Source organism: Crassostrea angulata, chromosome 2 (assembly GCF_025612915.1).
Source record: "Crassostrea angulata isolate pt1a10 chromosome 2, ASM2561291v2, whole genome shotgun sequence".
Lineage (NCBI taxonomy): Eukaryota > Metazoa > Mollusca > Bivalvia > Ostreida > Ostreidae > Magallana > Magallana angulata.
Genome location: NC_069112.1, coordinates 41,498,876 through 41,525,573, shown reverse-complemented (window position 1 = coordinate 41,525,573; position 26,698 = coordinate 41,498,876). Strand labels below are relative to the sequence as shown.

Below are 26,698 nucleotides of genomic sequence, written 5' to 3'. Positions count from 1 at the left end.
ACATTCAATAGAAGTAATGAATGCAATGAGTCGGGATTGCAGTTAACTCAAAAGTATTAAAAGTTGGCAAATGAACTGTTAAGAATATATAAAAAAGTTTATTACACTGTTAAACAAGGTACACAGAAAGCATGTATATTAAAATAGTTAGTATTTATATACCAGCTTTTAATTGTGTGCATTATGTTCCTAGAATTGTTAACAATTGTTTATTTATAAAAATCATTAATATAATTTATTTATGCATGGAGGCGCAGATGAAATTGATTGAAATGATTGATTGGGATTGATATTATGCCATTTGCCAATACTAGGAGAGCCATTGGTAGTCATTACATGCAACATCTAAAACATCGAGTAAACAGAAAGAAATATGCATCTTAAAAAAAGACAGATATGTCAAAAGATATATATTAATCGTAAATACTCGAAAATAGTATTTACGGTCAATACACAGGGACCCCTTGTATCCAGCAGAACATCCTTCAGAGCAGGATCCGTCGACATTGTGGCATTGCGATTGATTGTAGCAATTACCACAACTCTTTGAACAGTTTATCCCATACTCTCCAGTATCACATTCTGTATAAAATGAATATATTATTTTATCTAAAGTCAAATGAATATTATTTCGAAAAAGAAAACTAAACGAAAATATGATTTTGGAAATTGCAACACGACTAGGCTGCTGCTTTTTTTTCCTTTAAAATAAATTTACCCTAAAGTATTAAAATTTTAAGCATTCAAAGTTTTATTTTTTTGTGTCTTATTTAATGTGTCTTGAAGATTTATAGATTACATGGTTAATTTGCATTTGATAGGTATGATTTTTTAAAGTCGATGGGTTGGTTTTCGTTATAAAAATAAGTGATATACTGTTAGAAGTAAAACATATAACAGAAAAAGACACCAATGATCATAAACATTTACATAATTCAGGTTTAATTAGTACGACTGTACAGTACAATTATACTACTGAAACAACCTTAAGTTAACATGAAAATCTGAACAGCAAATTACCTGCCAAGTGGTATACAGAAAAAAAACCGTTTAAATTCAAATAACTTACCTAGCTTACAATTTTGACCTTTGTACCCAGGGTAACAAACTTGACAGGTGCCCGTCTCTTTGTGACAGTAATGACAGTTATCATCCGGGCAAGGGAGAGAGGTATTTGTAGAACCATAGCATCCGGAATCAGGACAGCCTTTGAAAAAACCCAAAACAATGCTGATGTAATTAGTGATTACTTGTTAAAAATTACATTTAACAATTTTGAATATATTTATTATGTAAAAAGTGCATACGGCAATTCTTATTTATTAGGGAATTAAACATTGAAATTCAAAAATATTTCCCAGCTATTCTATTTCTATCCTAGATTATTTGTTGAAAGAAATTTTCAAAGATGTGAACTACATTTACAGCTGAGGTCCACAAAAAATAAAATTTCAAGTATATTAAATAATTAAATATTAAATAAATACTATTTAAAAAAAAAAATAACCTCAAACTTAATAGAAAAAACAATTATCATTTATATGTTTTTATTTAATGTCTATGCATTGTTTACATTTTCAATTAAACAGCGTTGATAAATTTGCAATAAGGAAGGTCAGATCAGTCGTAGTTGCCCATAGAAAAACTCATGTTACGCGAGAAAAGAGTCAGTTAGGACCCCAAGGACAGAGCAGTCTAAAGAGAATACATGAACTAATTTAAACTATAATTGTTTTGTCTTCAACAAAAAGTCAGGGCTTCTCGACATCCCCTTTCCACTTTTTTATTGAAATTGTGAGGTACATTCATATTTATTTTTTAGGTACAAATTTTTCATCTCCTTGGTATAATGGTTGCCTAAATATAAAATTATAAGTAATGCAATGTCACAAAAAATATAACCTCAGAACTTTAAAGGTAAATATATTTCTAAAAGAATAATTTTTAAAAGAATCATGAAAAAGTAAGTATATATTTCTGGAATAGAAAACTTGGTATGCCTAGAGTATTTATGTTCAACGTTCATTGAGCAATGCGAGATAACTCTGAAACATTTTTTTCAACTTTAAAAAGGTGGAGAATTCACGCCCTTAAAACTCCTACAAGAAGTCAAAAAGTGGCCCTACGGACCATAAATTTTAAAATGTACTCTTTACTCAATACCAAAAACCGAAAAGATTTAAAAAATCAAATGAAAAACAAAAAAGATACAGCTAAAGGGCTGTTTTCAACTTTGACCCTTCTATATCCCTTGTTTTTCAAAATTGTAATTTAAAAACATTTTCTGTTCTGCTAATTAGGTCCCTCATTATAAATATTAAATATGAACATATTTACTTGAAAACTTCTTGAAAAAAATGTGCCAAGCGTGAATTCAGTTTGATATTAAAACAGTCATAGACGATTTTTTATCAAATCATAAAACCGGAATTTCGAAATGGTAAGATAACTCCATTAAATGTTATAATAATCTTCCATGAACTCTTTCCAAATGCTTTTACAATATCTTATTGAAAACTTTGATATACAGCTTCATTATTTTTTCGTTTCTAAACATGTAGAATAACTCATATCTTTCATTTGATTCCATGAGCAAAATAAAATGATATAACAAATACATACCCCCCCCCCCTCACAGCTATAACCCTTGCCTTCCATGCAGGTGTCATAAAATGTTATTAAATATTTCAGCTTAATGTTTTTCCTGAAGATTCAGTTAGTTTTTGTTTTGTGCCAATATACGTTTCTTTTAAACATTTTATATACATTAGCACTAAATCACAATTTTGGCCACACCTTGCATTAATAGTCCCTACCCTATTCATTTTTTGAGTGTTTGGGCCCCTCTCTAGATTCAAATTCCAAAATTAGGAAACATGGAATTTAAAATTTTGACAGATGATTCGTTTTTCTTTATATGTTGTCAGAAGAAAATTTTTAAACATTATATGCATTAACACTATATGGCCAAATCCCCCCTCCACGTCCTGAACCCCTGATGCAGGGGCCATGAACTGGTGGACAATATAACCATGCTTTAGTCCCCCCCTACACCCATGTATGGGAGTAAAGAAGATTTCATAAAATTTAATATAATTTTACTATATGGCTAAATTGACCCCGCCCTAGGGCCTAAACCCCTGTCCTAGGGGTCATGAATCTCGCAGTTTAGGTGGAGGAGTCCGTGACATCATCACCATGCACTCAGTTTCAAATGTATATGGGAATAAAGACTTTTTCACTATATGGCGAAAGTGGCCTTACCCTAGAGTTTTGACACCTGACCCAGGGGCCATGAATTTCACAAATTTGGCAAAATGTTTCATAGGCATCATAACCATGCATTCAGTTTTTTCCTCACTCGAGTAGAAGTATAGCAGAAGAATTAAAAAAAAATTGGGCTTTTTTACATATTTTGTCCCGCCTATGGCCCTCGGGGGTAGTAGAACCATGGATTCCTTTTATATCAATATAGAGATGCTTCACACAAAAAATAGTTGCAATTGACCTTGTAGTTTTTAGTAAGAAGTTAAAAATGTAAAATTGTTAAGGCACGACGCACATCGCACGACGACGGACGAAAACCAATTGCAGTAGGTCACCTGAGTGACCCAGGTGACCTAAAAAAACGATTAAAGCATTAAATGCTTTACAGTAACAAATATACAATTTTCAACTGAAATATTTTGTTTTCAGTCAACGATCCGCCTAAAGCTACGTAATATTAAATTATGCCGTCACGCAAGAACACAGTTTAATAACAAAAATTTGTGACGACAAAAAAACTTATTTAATTGTGTATTTTCTGTTATCTGGTATTTACTGGACCAGAGGTCACATGTGAGTTTTGACTGGTTCTTGGAGTTGCTGTGTGATGAACGTACATGTATATGGACGTTAGTCGTCTAAGCTTAATGTGCCCGTCTGTCGGATACATGTATATCATTTTTTCGTGATTGTGTTTTCATCATATTTTCATTTAATTATCTTTTTTATTTCACAATCTGAGTTATTCTTGATCTCAAGTCGTACACTTAAAAGAACTAATGTATTGACACCTAGTAAAATGTTTCTAATTGTTATTGAATCACAGAGCATTGGTTCATCCAAATATAAATATAAGTGACACATAATTTAAAAACTGTAAAATACTTGCACAAATGAGGAACATATTTGAGAATACTCACCATATACTTCAATCTCACATAAATTGTTTTCAGCAGTTGGGCGGTAATTGTCAGGGTAGGCTTTTTCCGTTAGTCTCTCGTTGTAGTAAATCACATATTGTCCATGAACAGGACAGACGACGGTGAATACAGAAGGTATGGTATCTAGTGTAAAGTTGTTGTCTTTAAAACATTGTATTCCTCGTAGTCTCTCTGTTGAATTTGAGACATATACAGAAAATCCCAGAAAAGAACCTGTGTAGTAATTTGTAGCTCCTATAATGTAAAACAGTGTTTTGATCATTTATTTTAAACAATTTTATATAAAGTGTACACAACACAATTTCTGTTCATTTTCTTTACAAAGGGTGTACATATTGAAATGAAATTTTATATGCTGGTTTATCATGATCATATATAGGTCAAGTTTGATTTTGGGTACAAATGAGTAATTTTCAACAGAGTTGTGCCCCTGGACGTACAAAAAACAGTTTCCGTTCTTTTTCTTTGCATAGGATGCACGTATTGTAATGAAATTTAGTGTACAAGTAAAATATAATAATATCTAGGACAAGTTCGAATAAGGGTACAATATAGCATTTTTCTACAGAGTTTATACCCCTTGGACCTAGAAAAATTCCAATTATTTGCAGTTTCCGTTCATTTTTATCGGATAGGATGTATATATTGTAATGAAATCTGGAATGCAGCTTTATCCTAATAAAATCAAGAGTTTAATTTCGGGTACGATCAAGCATTTTTGGACAGAGTTAATTGCCTTGAACTTTGAAAAATTTCAATAATTTGTAGTTTCCGTTCATTTTCTTCGCAGATGTTACCAAGGGAGTGGGACATAACTGTTTTGCAAACATCTCTTGTTTGATTTTTTTAACGATTGTAAACACATTATATGTATCTGCAGTGACAATTCGCAGAAAATAAATAAGATACGGTGCAAGTTAAATTATCAATTGATTAATTTTTTTTAGCAAGAAATAAGAATTTTCTTAAACTGTGTAATTGTTTAATCTATTAAACTAGCTCACGACATGAAGACATTTGAACGTTTTGTTAAATTGATTTTATAAATCAATTTAGTTGAATGTCAGAGCTCGGTGGTAAAAGTATCAAACCACGAACTGCAGATCATGAATTCGAAACCGCGTGTAGATTCCATTTAAACATGTCTATACTGAGTTGAATTTTTGAAAATCAAAATTTTTATATAAATATTGCATATTTTTTGCATATTTGACATATTTGTTCTTACGCAACATACTAAATGTGTCTTACATAATTAGGTAATTTTCCGCAGATTTGAGACGCTATTTACACGTTTAGTGAGACACCTAGAAATAAAATTCAGATATAATGATCTATAATAGCAGTTTTAGTTGAAAAAATATACCCCAAGGTTTATTGCCTGTCATGTAGTAGATTGTTATGTTCTGGATGTTGTGGATGCTTGTCAAGTTGACCCACCAAGTGGCGGTTTCTTCGTTAGTTGAAACGACACATTGACCACCTTTCCTACTCAGGTTTGACTTCTGCCCATCGACTGCATTACTGGCATCACCTGTACTGTCATTTGGATTAAGGGGATTCTGTTGATATGCTGGCTTGTTTAAGGCAACATTCACTGTAACGATAATTAGCTTTTAAATAAGAATGTAAATGTAAAGAAAAATATAAATTTACTATGATACATGTATCTGTCTTTACCTTTTCACGAAACGTATACATTAGAAGTAACTTGCTTGTTTTGAATCAGACGAACATTTTGCTCCGTATTTCCAAGTATCATAATTTAAATACTGACTTGTTAAACGCCTTAAAGTTGAACAACGCTCGTAAAAGGCACTGTCACACAGATATTTGGTATATAAACCATCCGGTTTCGTTACACCCGATTGCACACCTGAAATTCGTGGCCGACGTGTAGTGTTACTTTCGTTGTCTTTAGATTTTTATGCATTTAATCCTATCCATGTGCATGTTATGTTTGTAAATATTGCACAGAGCAGTTTATTTGATGTTAGTACTTTCCTGGTTTGAAAAATAGTAAGTAAAATTAAAGAGTTTCATCGCAACCGAGTAATACGGCGAGGAAACATGTGCGTTCACACAGGTGAGACCTCTACAGCAATATACCTTGAACTGTGAAGTGGTCTGTGGCTTATAAAGGGGTGGAGGGAGAGCGGTGCTGAAAGAAAAATGTGGCGGACAGTGCCTATTTATGAGCTTTAAAGTTTATTTATACAATAAAATGCTTTCTTTGATGATTCATTCAGGATTAGAAGGTAGGGCATTGCAGAAGAAATACATAACCCGTTATGTATTTTTTTCTGCAGTGATTGCTACCTTCATAACCCGCATTAATTATCAAAGAAAGCATTTTATTGTTTATGTTAACATCTTCCTTAAACTTATTAATAAATTAATTAAGAAAAGTAAGTAAAATTCCGTAAGAAATAGGGGGATTAATACTTGGTAGATGTAAATATATTGAAATGAAATAAAAAATAAATATACAGGAAAGCTGAAAGAAAACATACTTCGAAAAAATAGTCTTAATGGAACACACATTTGATCTTCATCGAAATATTAAAAGTTCTTTCTATCACTTATACTTATCTATTTTTAGCAATATACGTACTTTTTAACCAATAAAATAAATCATAAAACAAATGAAAAAAAAAAAACCAGTAAACTAATTAAAACTTATTGTATATATATATATTTTACAGGAAAACATTTCTCGCTTAATGAAGCGGGAAAACAATTACCGTACACACCAACGTATAAATAACATGAATTATGAAACTTTCCTTTTTCACTGTAGTTTCACAATTTGCCTAAATAACTTTGTTAACCCTTTCTTAAAGTAATAGAGTAAATACATGTACACTAGATTCACAAATTTTACTCTGTATGTATGTTACTACAATATTCCACCGTAATATAAATCGAAATCTGCCTTTTCTATTTGTTTAACCGGGTTTTTCGAACGGTAAAATCTGGTTATTAAAATGATGAAAATGGCGGGCGGGCGGCTGCCAAAAGGGTACATGTATCCTCATTGTACGGATAACTCCACCAACAGTTTTCAAGATAAGATATTCTTTTTGGCAAATCAATTGTAGAAATATCAGAAATGTGCATATTACTTGGATTTTGATTTTTGATAATTTATGTTAAAAATACTGGCTTTTGAAGTTAGTCATTTTCGGCAAAATATTGCATACATGGTACCCTCATTGTACGGATAACTCCTCCTACAGTTTTCAAATTAAAAAGTTATTATTTTGAAGATCGATTGTACCTGTATCAGTGGTGTGCATTCGGCAAGGATTTGATTTCTGATTTTTTATTTATAAAATATCATCTTTTGAACTAAGTCATTGTTGCAAATTGCATCAAAACAACACACAACATGGGATTCTAGCAGCACTTTTCAATTTAAGCATTGATCAAACTAACGATACGTATAAAATTTCAAGTTCAATATATACGGGGTAGTGTTGTTCTAGTCGGATGTTTATATCGTAAACAACGACAGAGGAAAGCCTGGTCGAGAAATAAAAGCAAATTTACATACCTTTTAGCGAATGACTGATAAAACTAACATCTCCCCCAGTATTCTTATGTTCAATTCTCAATAAATCACACCACAATACTTTATAAGAGTTCTTAGATTAGTTATATTTTGAATATGTTTACAATGCTTTCTGATCAAATTCACACGACATTCAACTTTTAGTCATGACGTCATCAATGTGTAAATCTACGTAATACAAACTTATTTCTGGAAAAAAATTGTCTTCAGTATTTTTTATTTGTTTTTGATCTACGTTTAGTTGCTTAGATATTTGAATATGTACATAATAACTAAGATTTGTGATTTCACGGAATTACATGTATCTCAGATTCCATATGCTTCCTTACCACCCCCGCGAAGTAAATAAACATCACTTAATAAAACAAACTCAGGAGTAAACACAGGTAATTTCCGTTAGATTTATGTATTGAATACGTAAGATTAATTGTCTCTAAAGCAGAGATATTAGCAAATGAGAGTGTACAAAAAGCAAAAGCATTATTTAAATTGTTTGCAAAATATACCAAAAATACTTTTACTTTGATTAGACATTGGTATACCATTTTAAACGTTAGTGTTCTAACAGAATTTCGGGGATCATCAACAAGTGCAAAATGTCATAGTATTGCAAAACGATTACGAACTGTGAAGGTTTTATATGTTATTTCTAATAAGATCATCTCCTGTACATTCCTGTGCCAAAAGGCAAAGCAGTCATATATAACCTTACATAATAACGTTATTAAATATCTGAAGACATATTCTGAAATTAATTGCCCAAAAACAGGTATGGAATATCACCAACTTTTGAACGACAATGCGCCTGCACACGAAGCAGGCATTCTGACTGAATATCCGGAAGCGTAAAATGATAATGTCCTACCACACTACAATTTATCCATATTTATCTCCATTCGACATCTTTGATGATACAAATCTCAAAAAGCCATTGATCTCCAATTTATCAATAACTGGTGGGTGTCCCAAAGGAGTAGTATTTAAAATGGTTCTATAAGTGAAAAGTGTATCCACGCCGAGGGATCAAAGATTAATTATTGTAGGTGAAAACGGCCAAGTATCATACGTTTAGGAACATCCCTTTTAAGGTGGTCCACTACAACTTGAAATAGGTTTTAAAACCAGCACTTGGTTATAAGCACTTGGTTATGACTGATTATATTATGCAAAAATGTGTAAATCTAAGTTAAAAAAAATAAAAGTAACCTTGGTTGAAATATGATATAAAAAAAAAATAAGTAAGATGAACATAGACGGATTTGAATTCTGGATCTGCAGTTTACAGGCATGATGCTCTAACCACTGAACTATGATGATATGCAAACAAATTAATTGATACGAACAATTTTTATAAATCATTTAACTCGCCCTCATCTCTGTTGACTTTTGATACGTCTAAGACCTAGTTAGGACTGTCATCACATTTTCGTATTCACATTTTAATAAAACTGTAGATATATATCTGATTCACTTTTAACTATCGGAGTATGACACTTTTCACTTTTTAGATATGACAATAAAATGGGAGTAAAAATGAAAGCCGTTAAATTCATTGAATATGCTAATACATATCAAAATAATATCCCGTTCACGCATACATGTATGTTGCGTGTAAGATGGAAAAAAAAGATATGCTGCACATTTCTTATACACATTCACATTTGCACTATATAGACATCGTACGTGTATATGTTCTCTATTTTTTGTCGCTCATTCTTCTAAAATATAGATCATAAAATATTTCGATCATTTATTTGTCTTAATGCGTTGTTAGAACGAGTACAAAACGAGTGAATATATATTTATAATGTATTAAGCATTAGAAGAAAGTTTCTATGCGAAAATTAATACAATATATCAAAAACACTGTTTTCATAATTGCATATGAATTTATCAAATGTTCCTGACAAATTGTTTAATTTCACATTATGGATAGCAACGATATTGTAAACAATAGCAATAACAGTTATTTTACGTTTACAACAAAAGTTACGACTACCCTTGGTCAAGCGTAGAATTTTGTCATAATTTAGGTCTGGGGCAAAGTTATGCTTTTAAGTTAAACGGACCCTAGTCCAAAAATATGACTATGTCCGGATTTACGCAAGGCGGAAGGTTACGCCGAGCGTTGGCTTTTTAGTTAAACGGGTTCCAGGTCTGCAATCTACATCCTTGTACTTTTTGCTTATGTTCTTGTATGAACCTTGTTCGGCTTTAACTTACGTTTTGAATGTCATATATAATGACATCCAAATTATATCTGCATATAAGTTGTAACAAGGAAGTTGAACGCAACTGTAACTACACAATATGGTGTGATTCTCATATTAAGGAAAAAATATTTGAATGCGTATTTCCACTTCTTTCCCTTCTTTCACTGACGGAATATAATAATAATTTGCATGATGCAGAATGATGAATTATAATAAAATTCAGTGCATAAGTTATTGTTTCCACAATTTATTATATATGTTTAAGGTACAAAGAAATGATACATATGTAAAACCAAACTACATGGACTTTAAATACTATTTCAAATCTATAAACTAATAATTATTTGTTCTTAAATATTTGCATTGGGTGAGTTATTTCTCTTTTGTGAACGATTCGTTTAATAGACAGCCCTAAAATATCTTATCCATCCTTTTTTGTCGGCATAACTCCTCAGAGATGACTGGATTGATTATTTTTTAAATATCAGTGATGATAAAGAATGACAATACCTCGAGTATTTTATTTTTTTTACAAGTTTTATTTCCTGTCGTCCGTTTCCTGTCCTGAAACAAAAATATTTTCTCAACGAGATCTCAGAAGCGGTTGGCCTGAACAACCAAACTTTTTGAAACGATATACCTTTATATGTAAGTGTATTTAAACTATTTTGTTTAAGTCGTCCTTACTTCTGGTCTTCACAGAAGATTTAGATTTTTCCCCCATTTTTTTTTTTAAATTTAACATGAAATTAATTTTCCAGTATAAAACCTCACATATGTCATCTGTGCAATTTCAAATGAACAACAAATTGCATTTCCGATCAAATATCTCAAATATTTCAGGTAGCTTTTTTTTTTTTTAATTGTATACTCGTGAAATCTCAGAAGCATTAAGATATAGAAACGAACACTTTTATGGATAATAGACATTTTGATTTAAGATCTGTTTATCGGGTTTCATTTTGTCAACAACCACTTTCATTTCTCACCGGAAGGATTCAAACAAATTGAATGTAAATAGGTTAAAATGTTTTGCATTGACTGTTACACTTTGCCTGATAAACAATATTGTACATTAAGTAAATGTACAAGAATTACAAACTATTAGCTATAATTTCATTAAGCACTTCTGTTGACTGTTTCCTGTCCCAAGACACAAACACTTGTCTCAACGATATCTTAGAAATAGCAATGACTTGAACAAACTATGGAGAAAGTTAGATCTATATATGTAGATATATTTAAACTGTTTCCTTTGAATAAACTTCCGATCGTCACAGGAAGTGCTCCTAATTTTTTTTCTTCTGTTTTTGCTGTTTAACATTGAAGTAATCTCTGGTAATTTCCTTCACAGTAAATTTTATATCCTTAATTATTTTCAATATGTAAGGAGCAATTTCTACCAAACAGTTACATGTTTTTAAGAACAGAAGACCTTTCTGTTGCCATACAAACTAGAGGCTAGTTTTGTTAAACTTTTGAACCATTTCTAGCCATTTACATATAATATGTGTAAGCAAAAACAAAGCATGAAACTTGATATGATCTCAGAGTTTTTCAGTTTAGTATTTGCCTCCTTGTTGACAAACGATATTCAAACTTTTATTGACCCTATGAATATTTTGAAATAACGTATTAAGTTTTAGAGTTTTTGTTAAAGCCAGGCCAATGGCTTTTTCAAGTAAATGGGATACTTCAGGTATTACGAGTGGTTTGTTTATACAGGTGGTCAAACTATACGATGTTTGAATTGATTTTAAAGTAATTCGATCAATTCAACATAATCATTGTATGAGGAAAACGTATTGTAATTTCATGATTTTTACTCAAATAATCATATTGATAATCGACTTTCAGACTTTGCTCTTGACTTGAACGGTCTCACGGTACTACTTCAGTCGAAGGCGAATCAAATGATAATAAAAGAAATGGGAAATTAAGTGAAAAATTTCATAATGTGACCGCACCTTTCAATACAGAAAAGGTGAAAAAAAATCATGAAAGCTTCACTATTAATTAGGTTGAACAGCTTTCATTTTTTTTTTTATATTAGATGTTTATAAAGCGTGATATCTGCTATATTAAGTATTTTTGACATTAGGAACAAATGAATACATACCGTAGCAATGGCGTACTTTCACTAAACAAATGAATAACATCCAATTCATTGCAGAAAGTTCGAAAGATGAAAATCTTATCTCACATATTAGGGGAAAAAACACTTGTTTTTTAAACAACCTGTTGAAAAAAGCTTATCAAAACACGGGATAGTTATGAATATACGACATACAACTTTATCCTGTTTCTGATAAGAATAAGTGACATTATGCGGTTGACTAATGAGTACATATTTAGTGATGTTTGTGAGATCTTCCGCAATTTGATTCTGGAAACACGTAATCAAAACATTGGCATAATCATCCGCTAACAAGACTCAGACGGTTTAATGATATAAATCAAATCAGTTTTAAAATTATAAATATGAAAGCTATAATTATATATAGGGTGTAAGAAATGTGTGTCTTAAAAAATGAATTGGTCAGGTATTAAAGGCATGGCCTGTAGGAACGCACTACTAACAATTTTTCAAAGTGCATTAAATTTTGAACCGAGGAACCAAGTCAACGCACTTTATTTGTTTTATTTTCAATATGCGTTATGGCTGTACATAAACACTTTTATCACCATGGCACTTTTCGCACTTACAAAAAATCTATAAATCACTATATATTGATTTAAATTAATCACTATTTAATATGGTCTAGCATCACTTGAATGGACAACCCAAGGTACAACCAAAGTTCCTTTATATTTATACATACCACCTCACGATAACTGCAGTAATGCTCTCTTGCTGAGCAAATTGTAGCTGCAGGTCTGTAGCTCCCTGTCTGAAAAAATTCGGATGGACGACCTGGGAGCTACAGTGCCTCCCATAGTAAAAAACTGCAATTTACGGCGCACAAAAAATTGCGCTAGTTTTGGACTGATTAATCTCATTTCCGAACATATTCTGATCAAATATTAGATTCCAAAAATTCCTCGGACCATTTACTACAGATATCGTCACTTCACTTGCCTCTGATATTCTTCTAAACACGATCACCAGCCCTGTAAAGTGAAGTGGTGTGGCTTGTTTACATGTAAAAATGGCGACTCTCGATCTCGACGTGAATTAATATACTTTATTTTCCGAGGTCGGTTAGCATGTTTCAAAGAAAGTCTGAGGCAAGTAAAGTAACAGTATCAGTAGTAAATTGCATGAAAAATTTAATGGTACTAATTGTTTTGCCAGAATTTATGTGAAAATAAGGTTAATCAGTCCAAAACTAGCGCAATTTTTTGTGCGCCATAAATTGCAGTTTTTTACTATGGGAGGCACTGTAGCTCCCAGGTCGTCCATCCGAATTTTTTCAGACCGGGAGCTACAGACCTGCAGCTAGGCAAATTGATATACTTTGCAGAAGTTCTAGTATGTATATAACGTAATTACGTAAACAAAATACGTTACGCTATATTTCAGTCCAGGTTACCTTGCAAAAGTGCAGTACCACAATTACCTGAATGGGTCTACTCAAATTTATTACTTGAAAAATGCAACTTTCCTTCCATAAATTTATATAAATTGAATTAAGTCATATACATTGAATATTTTCCCAATCTCTTAGAGAAGTAAATATCTACAAAGAAGAAAGAAAAAAACTCCCAAAAATCTCGTTAGAAGTAACGAGGAAGTCTTCTGACGAATTTCAGAAGTTGAGATACATGTGTGACATTAATTGTGCTATTTAAAAGCTAATTTTGTTTTGGACATTGAAGAAACTATTCTGTTTTAGGTGTTGTGACACGAAGGCAGTGTTTTTCTTTGAAGTTTAGCATATTGTATTAGCAACACAGTACAACGCTACTGGGGTGGAGCTATTTGCTGTACTGTATTTGCTGATAAACCGTGCTGTATTAGCCAATAAATCGCTACTGTATCTTAAATACAGTACGATGTAAATATAAATCAATGCAACAATCAGTACAACACATGTTATTTTAAATAATAATAATGATAAACTAAAATGCACATAACAAAAAAATGATATGGGGTTCTTCTTGGACATTTCATTGAAAATTCCCCAAGAGAATTAAAACTTTTTAAACATTCAGTAACACATGCACCTAATTCCACTAACATGCACTTTTGGTCCAAACGAAAATGTAAACTGACAGTTGTTAAAAATCGATGCATTGTTGGATAATTTCTTCAGAATGTATTGGTTTTCCGAGCAAAACCTTTTTGCGTCGTCTTCAGAATTATTCGAATACACTGATGATACGGGCTGTTTTCTGCACTCCACTGAACACTGCAATGATGAAGTCGGTTCCAGCGACTCCTCCGATGTTGATATAAGCGGACTCAAGATTTGCAAATATTCTTTGCCATGTCAACGTTACTTTTAATGTATTTCCTCATCCCGTTTTGTGATCGGTGTCCGTCACGGACATAATCTTGGCCTCCGGGATTCCTTCTACGTAAAGCTTTGTTGCGCACGTCTTTTTACCGCTGAGATTAGTGTAATTCCCTTGCAGTCCTCCTTTTTATGCCCTTCTTCGGAGAAAGGAGGGCATATTGCTTTGCTGCTGTCTGTCCGTCTATTGGTAGTTGGTTGGTCGGTCGATCGGTCCACCAGCAGTTTCCGTTCATTTTCTTCGCAGAGGATAAACATATTGAAATGAATTTTGGTGTACAGGTTTATCATGATAATATTTAGGTCAAGTTCGATATTGGTGACGATCGAGCCATTTTCGACAGAGTTATGGCCCTTGGACGTAGAAAAACTTGAGTTATTTGCAGTTTCCATTCATTTTCTTCGCAGAGGACGAACATATTGAATTGAAATTTGGTATACAGGTTTATCATGATAACATCTAGGTCAGGTTTAATATTAGGTACGATCGAGCAATTTTCGACAGAGTTATGGCCCTTCGACGTAGAAAAATGCCAGTTATTTGCAGTTTCCGCTCATGTTCTTTGCAGGGGATGAACATATTGAAATGAAATTTGGTATACAGGTTTACCATGATATCATCTATAACAAGTTCGATATTAGGTACGATCGAGCTATTTTCGACAGAGTTATGGCTCTTGTATATAAAAAAAAATCCAGGTGTTTGCAGTTTCCATTTATTTTCTTCGCAGAGGGTGCACATATTGATATGAAATTTAGTATACAGGTTTATCTAAATAATATCGAGGTCAATTTGATTTTGGGTATAGTGGAGCAATTTTCGACAGAGTTATGTCCCTTGGACTTGCCCACAATTATTTGCAGTTTACGTTCATTTTCCTTGTAGATGTGTCAAGGGAGGGGAGCATAAGTGTTTCACAAACATCTCTTGTTTCGCAATAGACCTCATAAAAGTCTTTGGTTTATATATTTCCACTACCTGTGTACCGTAGCGTTTTGACTTGTCGGGGGTTACAAGTAGAGGACGTAGATAGAATGTCCCCTGGCCATTTAGAAAATCAAGATTTATCCGGAAATACTCTGCTAAGCACCGATTATCTGCACATTTTAAAACATTAATAAAATATGTTCATATCAAATCAATTTAAAAAAAAACAATATTTATAATATATATATTTTTTCTTTCTTTTTTTGTTTTGCTTTTAAAATTATATATATATATATATATATATATATATATATATATATATATATATATATATATATATATATATATATATAAAAAGAAAATTTTAAAAATGAAAAACAACACAGAGTAAAACGTTAACGCTTTCATGAAATCTTCAGACGTTTTTCAGATACCAATAACGTTAATTGGTAACGTTTACAATACAATAACGTCATAAAATCATAACGTTATGGTTATAGTTGTGGAGGGATATTGACGCGTAATCTATAGCGAAATTCAATAAAATATATACACAATACACAAAAAATTAAATTAAAGCAGTCTGTTGGTAAAAGTTTAAATAAAATGTTTTTTTCTCTTCTTTCCGCTGCTACCTCTGTGAAAAGTTTATAAAAATCGAAACATTTTAAAATTGCCCGCGTCTGCATACATCAATGTGCTCGCTGAGTTTTATTTTCCGGTATTCTGGGTCTTTAATCTGCTGTTTATGCACCCGGATTCTTATTGTAGTCCCCGTTTCGCCGACATAAAATTTGTTGCAACCAATACATATAATAATATATATACTTTTTTTGGATTGACATGACATGTCCAATTTATGCAAAATCGTTCTTCCCTGATGTTAATAGAGCTGCCTTGTTTTAAAAACGGACACGTGCCGCATCGTTTGTCATCACACTTAGATACAGTTTTTATTGACGTGTTCATTATAGATGATCAGATTATCCTCTCCAGGATCTTTGGTTGCCTTTTGCTGTTAATAAACTTGAATTTAGTAAAAACGTGAACCATATCTTCATCTGTTTTTAGAAATCCGTTGAGATGACTGACCACCGGGTTTCTAGCGTTATTGGGAGAAACAAGCGGTAATATTTTGATTTCCTTGTTTTACCGTAAAATTGGGTTAATAAGATCCTGTCTATCTATTTCTTTGCCCTTCATTATTCCGTCATTGAGAAGGTTGATAGGGTAATGTTGGTCAGTCAAAAATTGTTTTAATTCGCTGAGACGTTGATTTCTCGTTTCCTCATCACTGACTATAGTACATGTTTTAGAGAGAGAGAGAGAGAGAGAGAGAGAGAGAGAGAGAGAGAGAGAGAGAGAGAGAGAGAGAGAGAGAGAGGAGACATACAGGCATACATACTTATATGACGGATTCGACTCCACTTCAAAATTACGCCGTTATTTTAATATGTATCAACATTGTTCATTACATTTCATTTTGGACAGGCATTTACATTAAAATTTAAAAAATCTCTATGGTGTCACAAAGTTTTGTTTTAGATTCTTTTACTTAAAATAGTTTTTATTTAATTATTCTACATTTGCTGATTAAATTCAAATATGCTACTTCCGATGACGCAGTAAAAAATATTCTTTCACTGGCAACGGGTTTCATGGTAGATAGGATAGAAAAGAATAAAGCTTTACTTCATTATTTCTATCATGTATCCTGCGTCCTGTATCCTATCCTTTCCTTGTCAACTTTCAGGATAGCATCACTGTATACTTATCAAATGAACGTCCTTCCAGTGTTTTACAAATTCGAAGCAACATTGAGTCTATGTTTGTTTCTTTGAAAAACACTTAAAGAAGGCGAACCTAAATGAATTAAATTACAAGTTGCTCAAAAGTGCACTAGAATATCGATTTAAGATTATTTTAACTTCACAGTAAATAAAACACTTTTTTTCTTTACAGTGCATTATTTAGAGATAATCATAAACGACAAAGCATTGCTTATATGGTTGTAAATAGATAAAAAAAATATCACAAAAGAAAAATACTATTTATTCGAGGTTTTTGGGGGGTTTTTTTTGCGATAATGCCAACGACTGCTTTATATTAAAATGAAACCATAATACAAGGTGAGCTCTGGGACCAGCTGTTTACCCGTAAGTAATTGTACCCTATTCGTTAATAATATCGTATAAACCCATCAAAAGTCCATGTGATTTTTTTCTTTTAGAAGGAATTAATAAGAAACAAATGTGTTTGTTAGTTGTGTGTTTGGATTGTGTACATGTTTTGAGATTTGTGAGGCTCTCGAAATAAACACTTGAAAATGTTCAAGGGTCTGCAATTGATTATCCTGTTCAATTTCGTATGGTTTTTATCCGGTTTTAAATGTACTTCATAAAATTGATCTAATTGGTTTTTTAAAAAGTATTTGACTCGAACAATGTAATTATGTTGTGCTATATTTGGTGAAGAATACCAATTGATTTCAAGAATTGACCAAATAAACAATTGTTTTAAGGAAATAAGCATTTATTTTGAAGTGTCCCTGACTTTTGAGTCTTAATTGAGGATTGGTGCGATATGTTTAAAAGACGCACAGAAAAAATGGCACGAATCATTTAACAAGTAAAATTATTACATTTACTAAGTCTATTTACTGTAAGAGTACAATCATCTACAAAATCGAACAAAGTCTTGTCGAGCTGTGTTTCACTACCATTTCATATCGAAAAACCCTTGAACTGTTAAATAGTAGAGTATATCCAACTATTTCAATAAAAAAAAACTATTTACATATTAAATGTCCATCAACTGTTTTTTGTCCAATCTAATCTACTCATACCAAAATACATAAATTGTCACAGTTTCTTTTACATCCTTTCCTTTAAAATCATATTTTTTCGCTTCTAAATGTTAAAAAAATGGAACTGATTTCATAAACAATGACAATTTGTTTAAAAGACGCACAGCAAAAATGGGCACGAACCAATAACGAAGTAAAACTAGTGATTATATCGTGTTTAAGGTATTGAATGGGTAACAATACAAAAACAAAAATACAAAAACAAACAAAAATTAAAAACAAAAAGAAAAAAAACAACAAACAAAAACAAAAAAATAAAAACAAAACCTGACAAACAGGCAAACGAACAAAAAAAACAAAACAAAATAAAAACAACTTGTTAAACACGTTCTCTATAAATTAGGATCTAGTTATAAAAGCAATCTTTACACATTAAATGTTCATCAACTTTTATTTAATTTAATCTAGTCATGCACACATTGTCACAGTTTCCTTGTCATCTATTCTTTTTAAAAAAAACGGGGTTTTTTTCTCTTCTGATCTAAAAAGAATGACAACTCATTATAAGAACCTTGAGCTTATCATGCTTGAAAAGCAATAACTAAATACAATGCTGTAAAATGTAACATGAATAGAATAAACCTATGTAATTGTGATGTGACTTAACTTTTAAACCTTATATAAACAAGTCGACATATATGTATACATGTACATTCATTATCAAATAATAAAACAGCAATCACAGAGACAAATAAAATACAATGTAATATAATGACATTTCACATTAATGTATATCATAAACCATATTCATTTCATATCCACAATTTAATAATCAATATGTACAATATCCATCTATTTTATTTTTTTAAGGAAAGAGCATGTTCTTGCAAGTCCACAAGACTGATTGTTAATTTCGTTTTTTGACATCTACACGTATTTAAGTAAATCGTTTTAATGTTTTTAAAATAAAAACAATTTCCTTAAATTTGTTTTCTTTTAAAATACATGCAAACGCTTTTATAATTGTTTCCCTGTTAGATCCACTGTCTAAATATCTTTATATTTTACAAAAAAATTTATTCAATAAAAATATGTTTTTTTTTCTATAAAGATAAAGGTGTAGAATAGATAATGTGTGGATTTAAAGAAAAAATTGAACACCATTCATCCACTCTTCCTAGGTTTCAGATAAATTTAAGTATTTATGAAGATCCATCAACATATAGCTATTAAGGTCATACAAAACAGTTTATGGTGAATTGTAAAGTTAGCATTCTTATAACCATGCAACTGCTTGATCAAGACTTTTTGATCAGCAAAAGAGATCACATATCATATTTAATACATGCATCGTGTGTTGTTTCCTTAAATGTCCCTAGATGTACACAGTATTTGGATATATCGTCAGTATGATTCTTTCTGCTCGGAGGATTTTTAAACCAGTCTTTCTCGAGTTTCGTTGAGGAATTGTGACTTTGGTTTTTCTAACTGCTTTGGACCTTTGTAAAAAAAATATCATTAGAATAATACCAATCGTACACTAATTAAACAAGAGAACAAAATACCCACATATACACTTAAAAACTACACAATTTACATGTATATCAATTTCTTCACAAAAGTTTCATTTGCTATTTGCATTGCTTTTTTTTATGTATATTATGTATAATTTTCATTTTTTTTTTTAAACTTACTATGAAATTCCTCTCGTTTACTTTATATTGTAAATTCTTCTGAGCATTCCTTTAAGCAACGTTTACATATATTTACATTTTTAAGACACCTGGTCTCCCTGTAAGCAAATAGCAAATTGTTAGTGAAGTATGGAAGACGAAATGATCGCTGTTCCTATATCTACGTTAGATTAAATCATGATAATTATTTTTAATTCTTGTTCATAATATATTACTGTTAAGAATAAGATCAGGAGATTACATTTTTGAACATAGGCAATCACCATCCGAATCCAAGAATATTTAGACCTATTCAATTGTTTAATTTGTTCTAGTATCGATGCACATATTTTCTTCATGTTTAGCGCATCAAACCTATTTGAGTACATATATACTTTTTTTAATTTTCAAGAGAAGAAATAAAACCTGGAAAAAGACAAATTGATTAATATAAATGTACACAGCTTTTTTATAAGTGCCACATTAGATCATTTTAATACCTACTTTTGTCAACAAAGTCATCAGAGAAAAAATTAAATAACATTAATTTTAAGAATATATCGTTTTCGTCAAAATTATATTACAAACATGAATACTTTACTTTGATAAATACACATGTACATATTTATAGAAACTTAAAGGACTATTTGCGGTTTTATGCATTTTTTGCCCCCAAAATTAAAGTTTAATAAAGGACTTTAAAAATAAGGGTGACGATAGTAAGAATCATATTAAAAATAAGGGTGCAAAAGGTTATCACCACAGTGACGTCATAACGTAGAAATGACGTCATGAATATTGCCTAATTTTGATATATTGACGTTTTGAAGCAAAATATGGGTGTTTTCCGATGGTTTTTCGACTGGGAAACATTAAGCGCAGGCTTGCTCAAGTACCATTTTTTTAATATTTTATAATTGTCTGAAGAAAAACATATGCTAAAATCTTACTCGAGCAGACCTGCGCTCTATACTTCCGAATGCAAAATTTAAAGCAAAAATGAGAATTTTTTCATCCGTTTGCAAATTTTCGAGAATAAGGTCATAAAGTTGACGTCATAGATAAATAGCCATTATGCAATGCTGGTTAAAATCAAGATTAAAGTGATAGGTGTCCACTGTACAATGATTTATGAAGATTTTTTTTGTATACGACACTATTTAAAAACTGGTTAAAATTGGGGGCAGATATTAGACCATACCGCACATAGTCCTTTGTTACTATGGTCTTCTGCATCTAAAATTTATTTAATTTTTCTTTAAAAGTTAATTTCGACTAACCTTCAGGGCGTTACGCTTATCTAAAACAAGATATACCATCTAAGCCACTGTAAGTAATGCTGGTAAATTGAAGTAAAAACAAAATAATATCAAGGTCAATGAAAGACATTCTTAAACATCAACAAGTCAAACTTGATATCACATTATATATATTATCTAACTCTCCATTTTATACAAAACGTATTAACTTTGGTTTCGTTTTGTTACTTTTGACAACATTTTCAGTCGTAGACAGTACAGTTCGCAGAATGGTATTTGTTTACGTGCGTTCTTTATAATCCTTTTTAATCATCAAGATATGATGATTGTGCTTCCCAAGTATCACTTTAATTTGATCATGCTTAGAAAAAAAACCCACTTACCATACATTTCCAAAAACAGCTATCATTACAATGATATCAGCTAATATGTTGTGAATTGTTACATTGCGCATTACATGTACCATTCGCGGTCTTCTTCTCTTTTTTTACATTTGGATTGTACACGAAATATACAGCACGGTTTGCCAAAAAAAATCTTAAAATATTAAATACCGTAAATTCGTATATCAGCGATATATAGTAAGATCGGATTTTTATGTATATTATATACGTACCTACATGTACCTGCTTTGAGGACGATAGCAAGTTTATGTTTCCCACTAACAGAAACTCATTCACCTGGCGACGTTGCGAAAAATAATTGCTATCGAGGGGAACATTAACTTTCTATTGTCCGAATAGTCAGAAAATATGTTGTTTTTTATTATGAAGAAAACGTTATTTGTCATCGATTCATGTTTTTATATTTAACAAATAAGAGTAATCGAACGTTTTATAATTTAGCAACTTGAATTACACCAGGCGTTCTCCTATATTAAAATCAAGAGAAATTAAATGCTGTAGGCGTAAAGTTTCGATAACTATACACCATGGGCAGAGAGCATGGAAACTTTTTCTTGATTAAATCGAAAAGCAGTTTTTTTTCTCGTAATGTATCATAAAGAACTTTCACAAAGATTGAATGGAATATTAATGAGTCAAATCACTAAACCATGCAATTCAAGTAGTATTGATAAATTGTTGGAATCTAACATAAAACAGTATAAGCCGTTATAATCAAAATACGTTAAAAACAAATGTTTGCAACTTACGTTGTTCAATTTTATATATTTTATTTGGTTTTAGTGACCTTAATAAAGGTATATTTCTCAAAATAAACACTAGAGATACCTTGTTAATTTCTGTTCTTAGACTATTGGACTTACCTTGATTTCCTTCGTTTCTTATTGACAATTTCAAATTTACATAAGTATTAACAATACGGTGTAAAAACATACGAATAATCTATCTGTTTATCTATCTATCTGTATATGCATACTTTCAGAGATGTTCTATATACTCACGTATGTTACACAATTCTCCTTGATAACCTTTTATCACATTCAGTTTAGCATGTTCCATTCATACGGAAGTAATGACTTATTACGCTACTACAATGTATGTTTGCCACAAGTAAAACGTAAATATGTTGATGTTATTAGTACTACATTTGTAATCGCTTCGCACAATAAAAAAAATGTTTTTATCATATTTTTTTCTGTATGATTTATTAAGATATTATTCTGATAATAACCTTTGTCACATTTTTAAACGGTAAAACGGAAAATATTAATGGTAATATTGTTTGTACAAGGCATGATGGTGCACTAATAGTATTTTGGGTTTAATTTTATGTAATGCATGCAATGGTCATTATGTGCTATGTGATGTTTATGCATTGCTATGAAATTATCATGACATGCTATGATGAATTAAATTTAGGACGACGGATCTAATTCACTTCTACAATAGTGATTTTCATAAAAAATTATATGAGTAAGAAATACTAAGATATATACAAATTAATAAAGAATAACAATTCTTCTTTTCAATTAAACGTAATGGGAAAAAGCATTCTTGTGAGAGAAAAAAATATTATTAAAGAAATTTTGCAATATATTTTCTATCCAAATTAAAAGATTGTGACGTAATATCGAGATTTCATTATTCGTAATAAAGCACATTTTAGCTGCGCAATATATCTGCGCAAATGGGTCTGTCTTCCTGAAATGCTCAATTACACTCTATGCTATTGTATGCAACCACAGTTGACCAAAAACATATTCGCTTACAGAAGTTTTGAACATTTCCAAGTAAATCATAAAAATAAATTAACATTAATCTGCAATTCAAATAACTTTCCGCCCGGAACAGGAGCTGAATTTTTGTATGAGATGAAAAACAACGTGTGAGATGTCTGACTACTCAGGTTTAGTAACAGTGCGAGGTCATTTGAAATATTGATGCGTATTTGTGTCTGAAGGGGGGTGAAAAGACCCGAGGTTGATTTTCGTCGTAAATAAATCGAAAGTAGAATTTTGAGGTGTGGATCTTGGATTCAGTTAACGACAATTAGGAGAAGTAAAGTCCTAAAACAAAGACTGATGCATTTTACAAATGTATTTCAGTGTTGAGAATTGTTTTCGTGTCGTTTACTATTATGTTTGACTGTTTTATTTCAACAGGATTGATAAAATCTTAATAAATGTAGCGAAGAACGAAATCAGTAACACGTTAATTATCCATAATTAAAAACAAATTTATCAAAGTTGTAAATGATTCGTAATATGTATTTTATGCAATTATTGTCTTCAAAATCTACAAGTACATGTCTGTTCATTTATCATAAACATATTATCTGTAATTTAAGAAATAAAAAAAATATAATTGGAAAATGCCTGCACTAGAGTTACTGCTGATACCGGTGATAGTTCAACACGTGTGATATGATGTCTTAAATCTATGACTGAATTATAACTGATGAGTGATGATTGTAAAATTATTTTAAAACACCTTTAAAGGGGCATGGTCACAATTTTTGTCAAATTTTATTTTTCTGTTTTTTAATATTTACAATGCTTTAGGAATGCATTTTTAATGATTTAATGAAATGTGGGTGTCAGTCAATGAGTTTTAAGAAAGATATAGATCTCAGAAGGCTTCGTCATGTAAACAAGGCTCGTGCCCTGTTTTTGTTTACATAGGTTCAATATACCAGTAAAAAATCTTTTTCAAGCTGATTTGTCTATCTTCTTGTTCATTCGGAGCATTTATAAATAGTTCCTAACGATTAACACATTCATTTGAAGTTTAAAACTGGAATTTTCACTTTAATATTCATAATGTAAACAAAAGCTTTGTTTACATAGCGAAGAATTGTAAGCTCTTTTACTCGCTTGAAACTCAACAAATGAAACTCAAATTTTGTTTGTCTATTAAAAATGCCTTACTGAAGCATTGTAAACATTAAAATTAAAATTAAATATTTGACCAAAATCGTGACCATGCACCTTTAAACTTTAATAATCCAGCAAAACATGCGAGTAAGGTGGTAGATACGCTCTGGTGAATCAAAGTCAATAGGGGTTTGTAACAGAAGTGTATACTTGCAATGGAATAATGTTGAAAAATAACGCAAAGGATTAATATATTAAGCATGGATTCGTTTAGCGTATACTGATAAATGGGGATTTGACAAACTTTAAAATGACGTAATTCGGCTTGTATAAATTTGGTTCCAAAATATAGAAAAAATATGCATACTCTAGCGTTCTTAAATGTTAATACCACTGACGAATCGTAGTTTTATATATTAATGTGTGAACCATGATCGGATTTCTTTGTCAACTATTCTGTGTTTATAAAATTTATTTGAATATACAGTCGGTTTAAGCATATCTTTTACAACATACTCCATAGCATAGCATTAAAATCCCATAACATAGCATTGAAATCTCATAAAATAGCATTGAAATATCATACCATAGCATACAATCTCATAGAATCGCATTCGTCATACATGTACCATACCATAGCATCGCACACAACATTATTTTAACTCGGTTTTAAATGTTTTTATTTGAAAAAAATAAATGTCCACATGATTGATTTGTGGTAAACTTTTGCTTTTTAGTATTTTACTTCAAAATGTGTGGAACTCTTCTGTGTATGGAGGCGTTTTAGTTCAAATCGCATAGCATACAATAGCATAGCATACCATACTATATCATTAAGCCCTTCATTTCAATTTCTCATAGCATAGCAATCAAATCTCATAGCATAGCATACAAATCTAATACTGTAAATTCCTAATTAAGCGCGAGGAATTAATATCCGCGTAAAATCGCGAGAAGCCCGTCTCGCGAATTTTAAAATCTCGCTTTTAATTTTCAAACATACGTAAACAACATGAAACTATGCTAAAATTTCGACATTCGCGATTTTTTGTTCTCGTGATTTGATGGAAAACCGTTGAACTGCGGAATTAAGTACTCGCTTAAAATAAGGAATCTACAGTACCATATCATTAAAATTGCATACCATAGCATAGCATAAAATTGTTAAAGATATGCATGAAATGAATGTATAACGTAAACATAAAAAGGTGACAATGCTTCGGAAAAACGGTGAAGGCTCTTAACTTATTTCTACATATAGAAACCATAATTTGACAGTTTTAAATATCAAATTTAGATAAGGGTGACGATGCATTGTATCTCCCGCCTTGTTTCAAAATTAGAATTGTTTGGCATGTATATGCGATTGACTGTTGGCATTTATTCCAAAAACATAATGCAGAAGAGATATATATTTTGAATTGACTCAATTGCAACAATAAACTGTATTCCGAACAAAGAGTCAAAAGCCAAAAAAAAAATAGTTTTCCAGTCAGCTGTATAAACTAGATTTAGGACTCTTGTAATAAATTTTCTTTTACAAATTTCATTCTGTCCGCTGCTCCAACTATTTAGCCCGTTGCATTATGATTTCAAGTTCAAAAATAGGTTACGGATAATAATTATGAAAAAAAAATCAGGCAAATTATATACCCCAAAAAAGTTGAAAGCTCATTACTGTGAAAAATATTATTTCCCCAGTGCAAGCGCGAAATATCAGCTAGTTATATTGTTGTATACAAACAACTATTTTTCAGGATTTTGTAAACTGTTGAATCATTTATTATCATAAAAAGTATGAATAGTCGTTCACAACTGTGCTGGAATTTTATAGGATATATTGCTTTACTGTGTTATGTTATGCTACCTGTATGACGAATGCAATTTAAATAATATGTCATGAAATTACTATGCTATCTAAGCAGATTCTATTGTTGCATAACATATATTACGATATCTAAATGTCAAGCCATTTAGTTGTGCATGTTGTAAAATATGTACATGAATTAAATATATAAACAAACAAACGCGAAAAAGAACCAAACTGTTCTTATTAATAAATACTGTTTTTCGTATTTACAAAACAATAGTGATTTCAAAAAGCAGCATTGTCAGCATTATTTAACTCTGTCTAAGATAAAAATTATACTGGAAATAGAGCGAGAGTAGATAGATTAGGATATGTTGTAGGATATATAATATAAAAGAGGATATGGTTGTTTTGTCAATTTTCGATATATCAGCATTGTATAAGTTGTCAATTTTTTTTTCGATTCCTATTATGATTGCAGGTACCACCTGTT

At 31.2% G+C, this 26,698-nt stretch overlaps 1 protein-coding gene across 1 annotated transcript; it reads right to left on the bottom strand.

Moving 5' to 3' along the window:
- Positions 1-310: 310 nt before the first annotated feature.
- Positions 311-12,172, bottom strand: LOC128172487 (uncharacterized). Its single transcript, XM_052838279.1, has 5 exons — positions 12,115-12,172; positions 5,575-5,805; positions 4,188-4,442; positions 1,070-1,207; positions 311-582 (listed from the first exon to the last, which is right to left on the bottom strand). Exons 1-5 carry the CDS (start codon positions 12,161-12,163, stop codon positions 311-313), a joined length of 945 nt encoding a protein of 314 aa, XP_052694239.1. The 5' UTR covers positions 12,164-12,172.
- Positions 12,173-26,698: the final 14,526 nt, after the last annotated feature.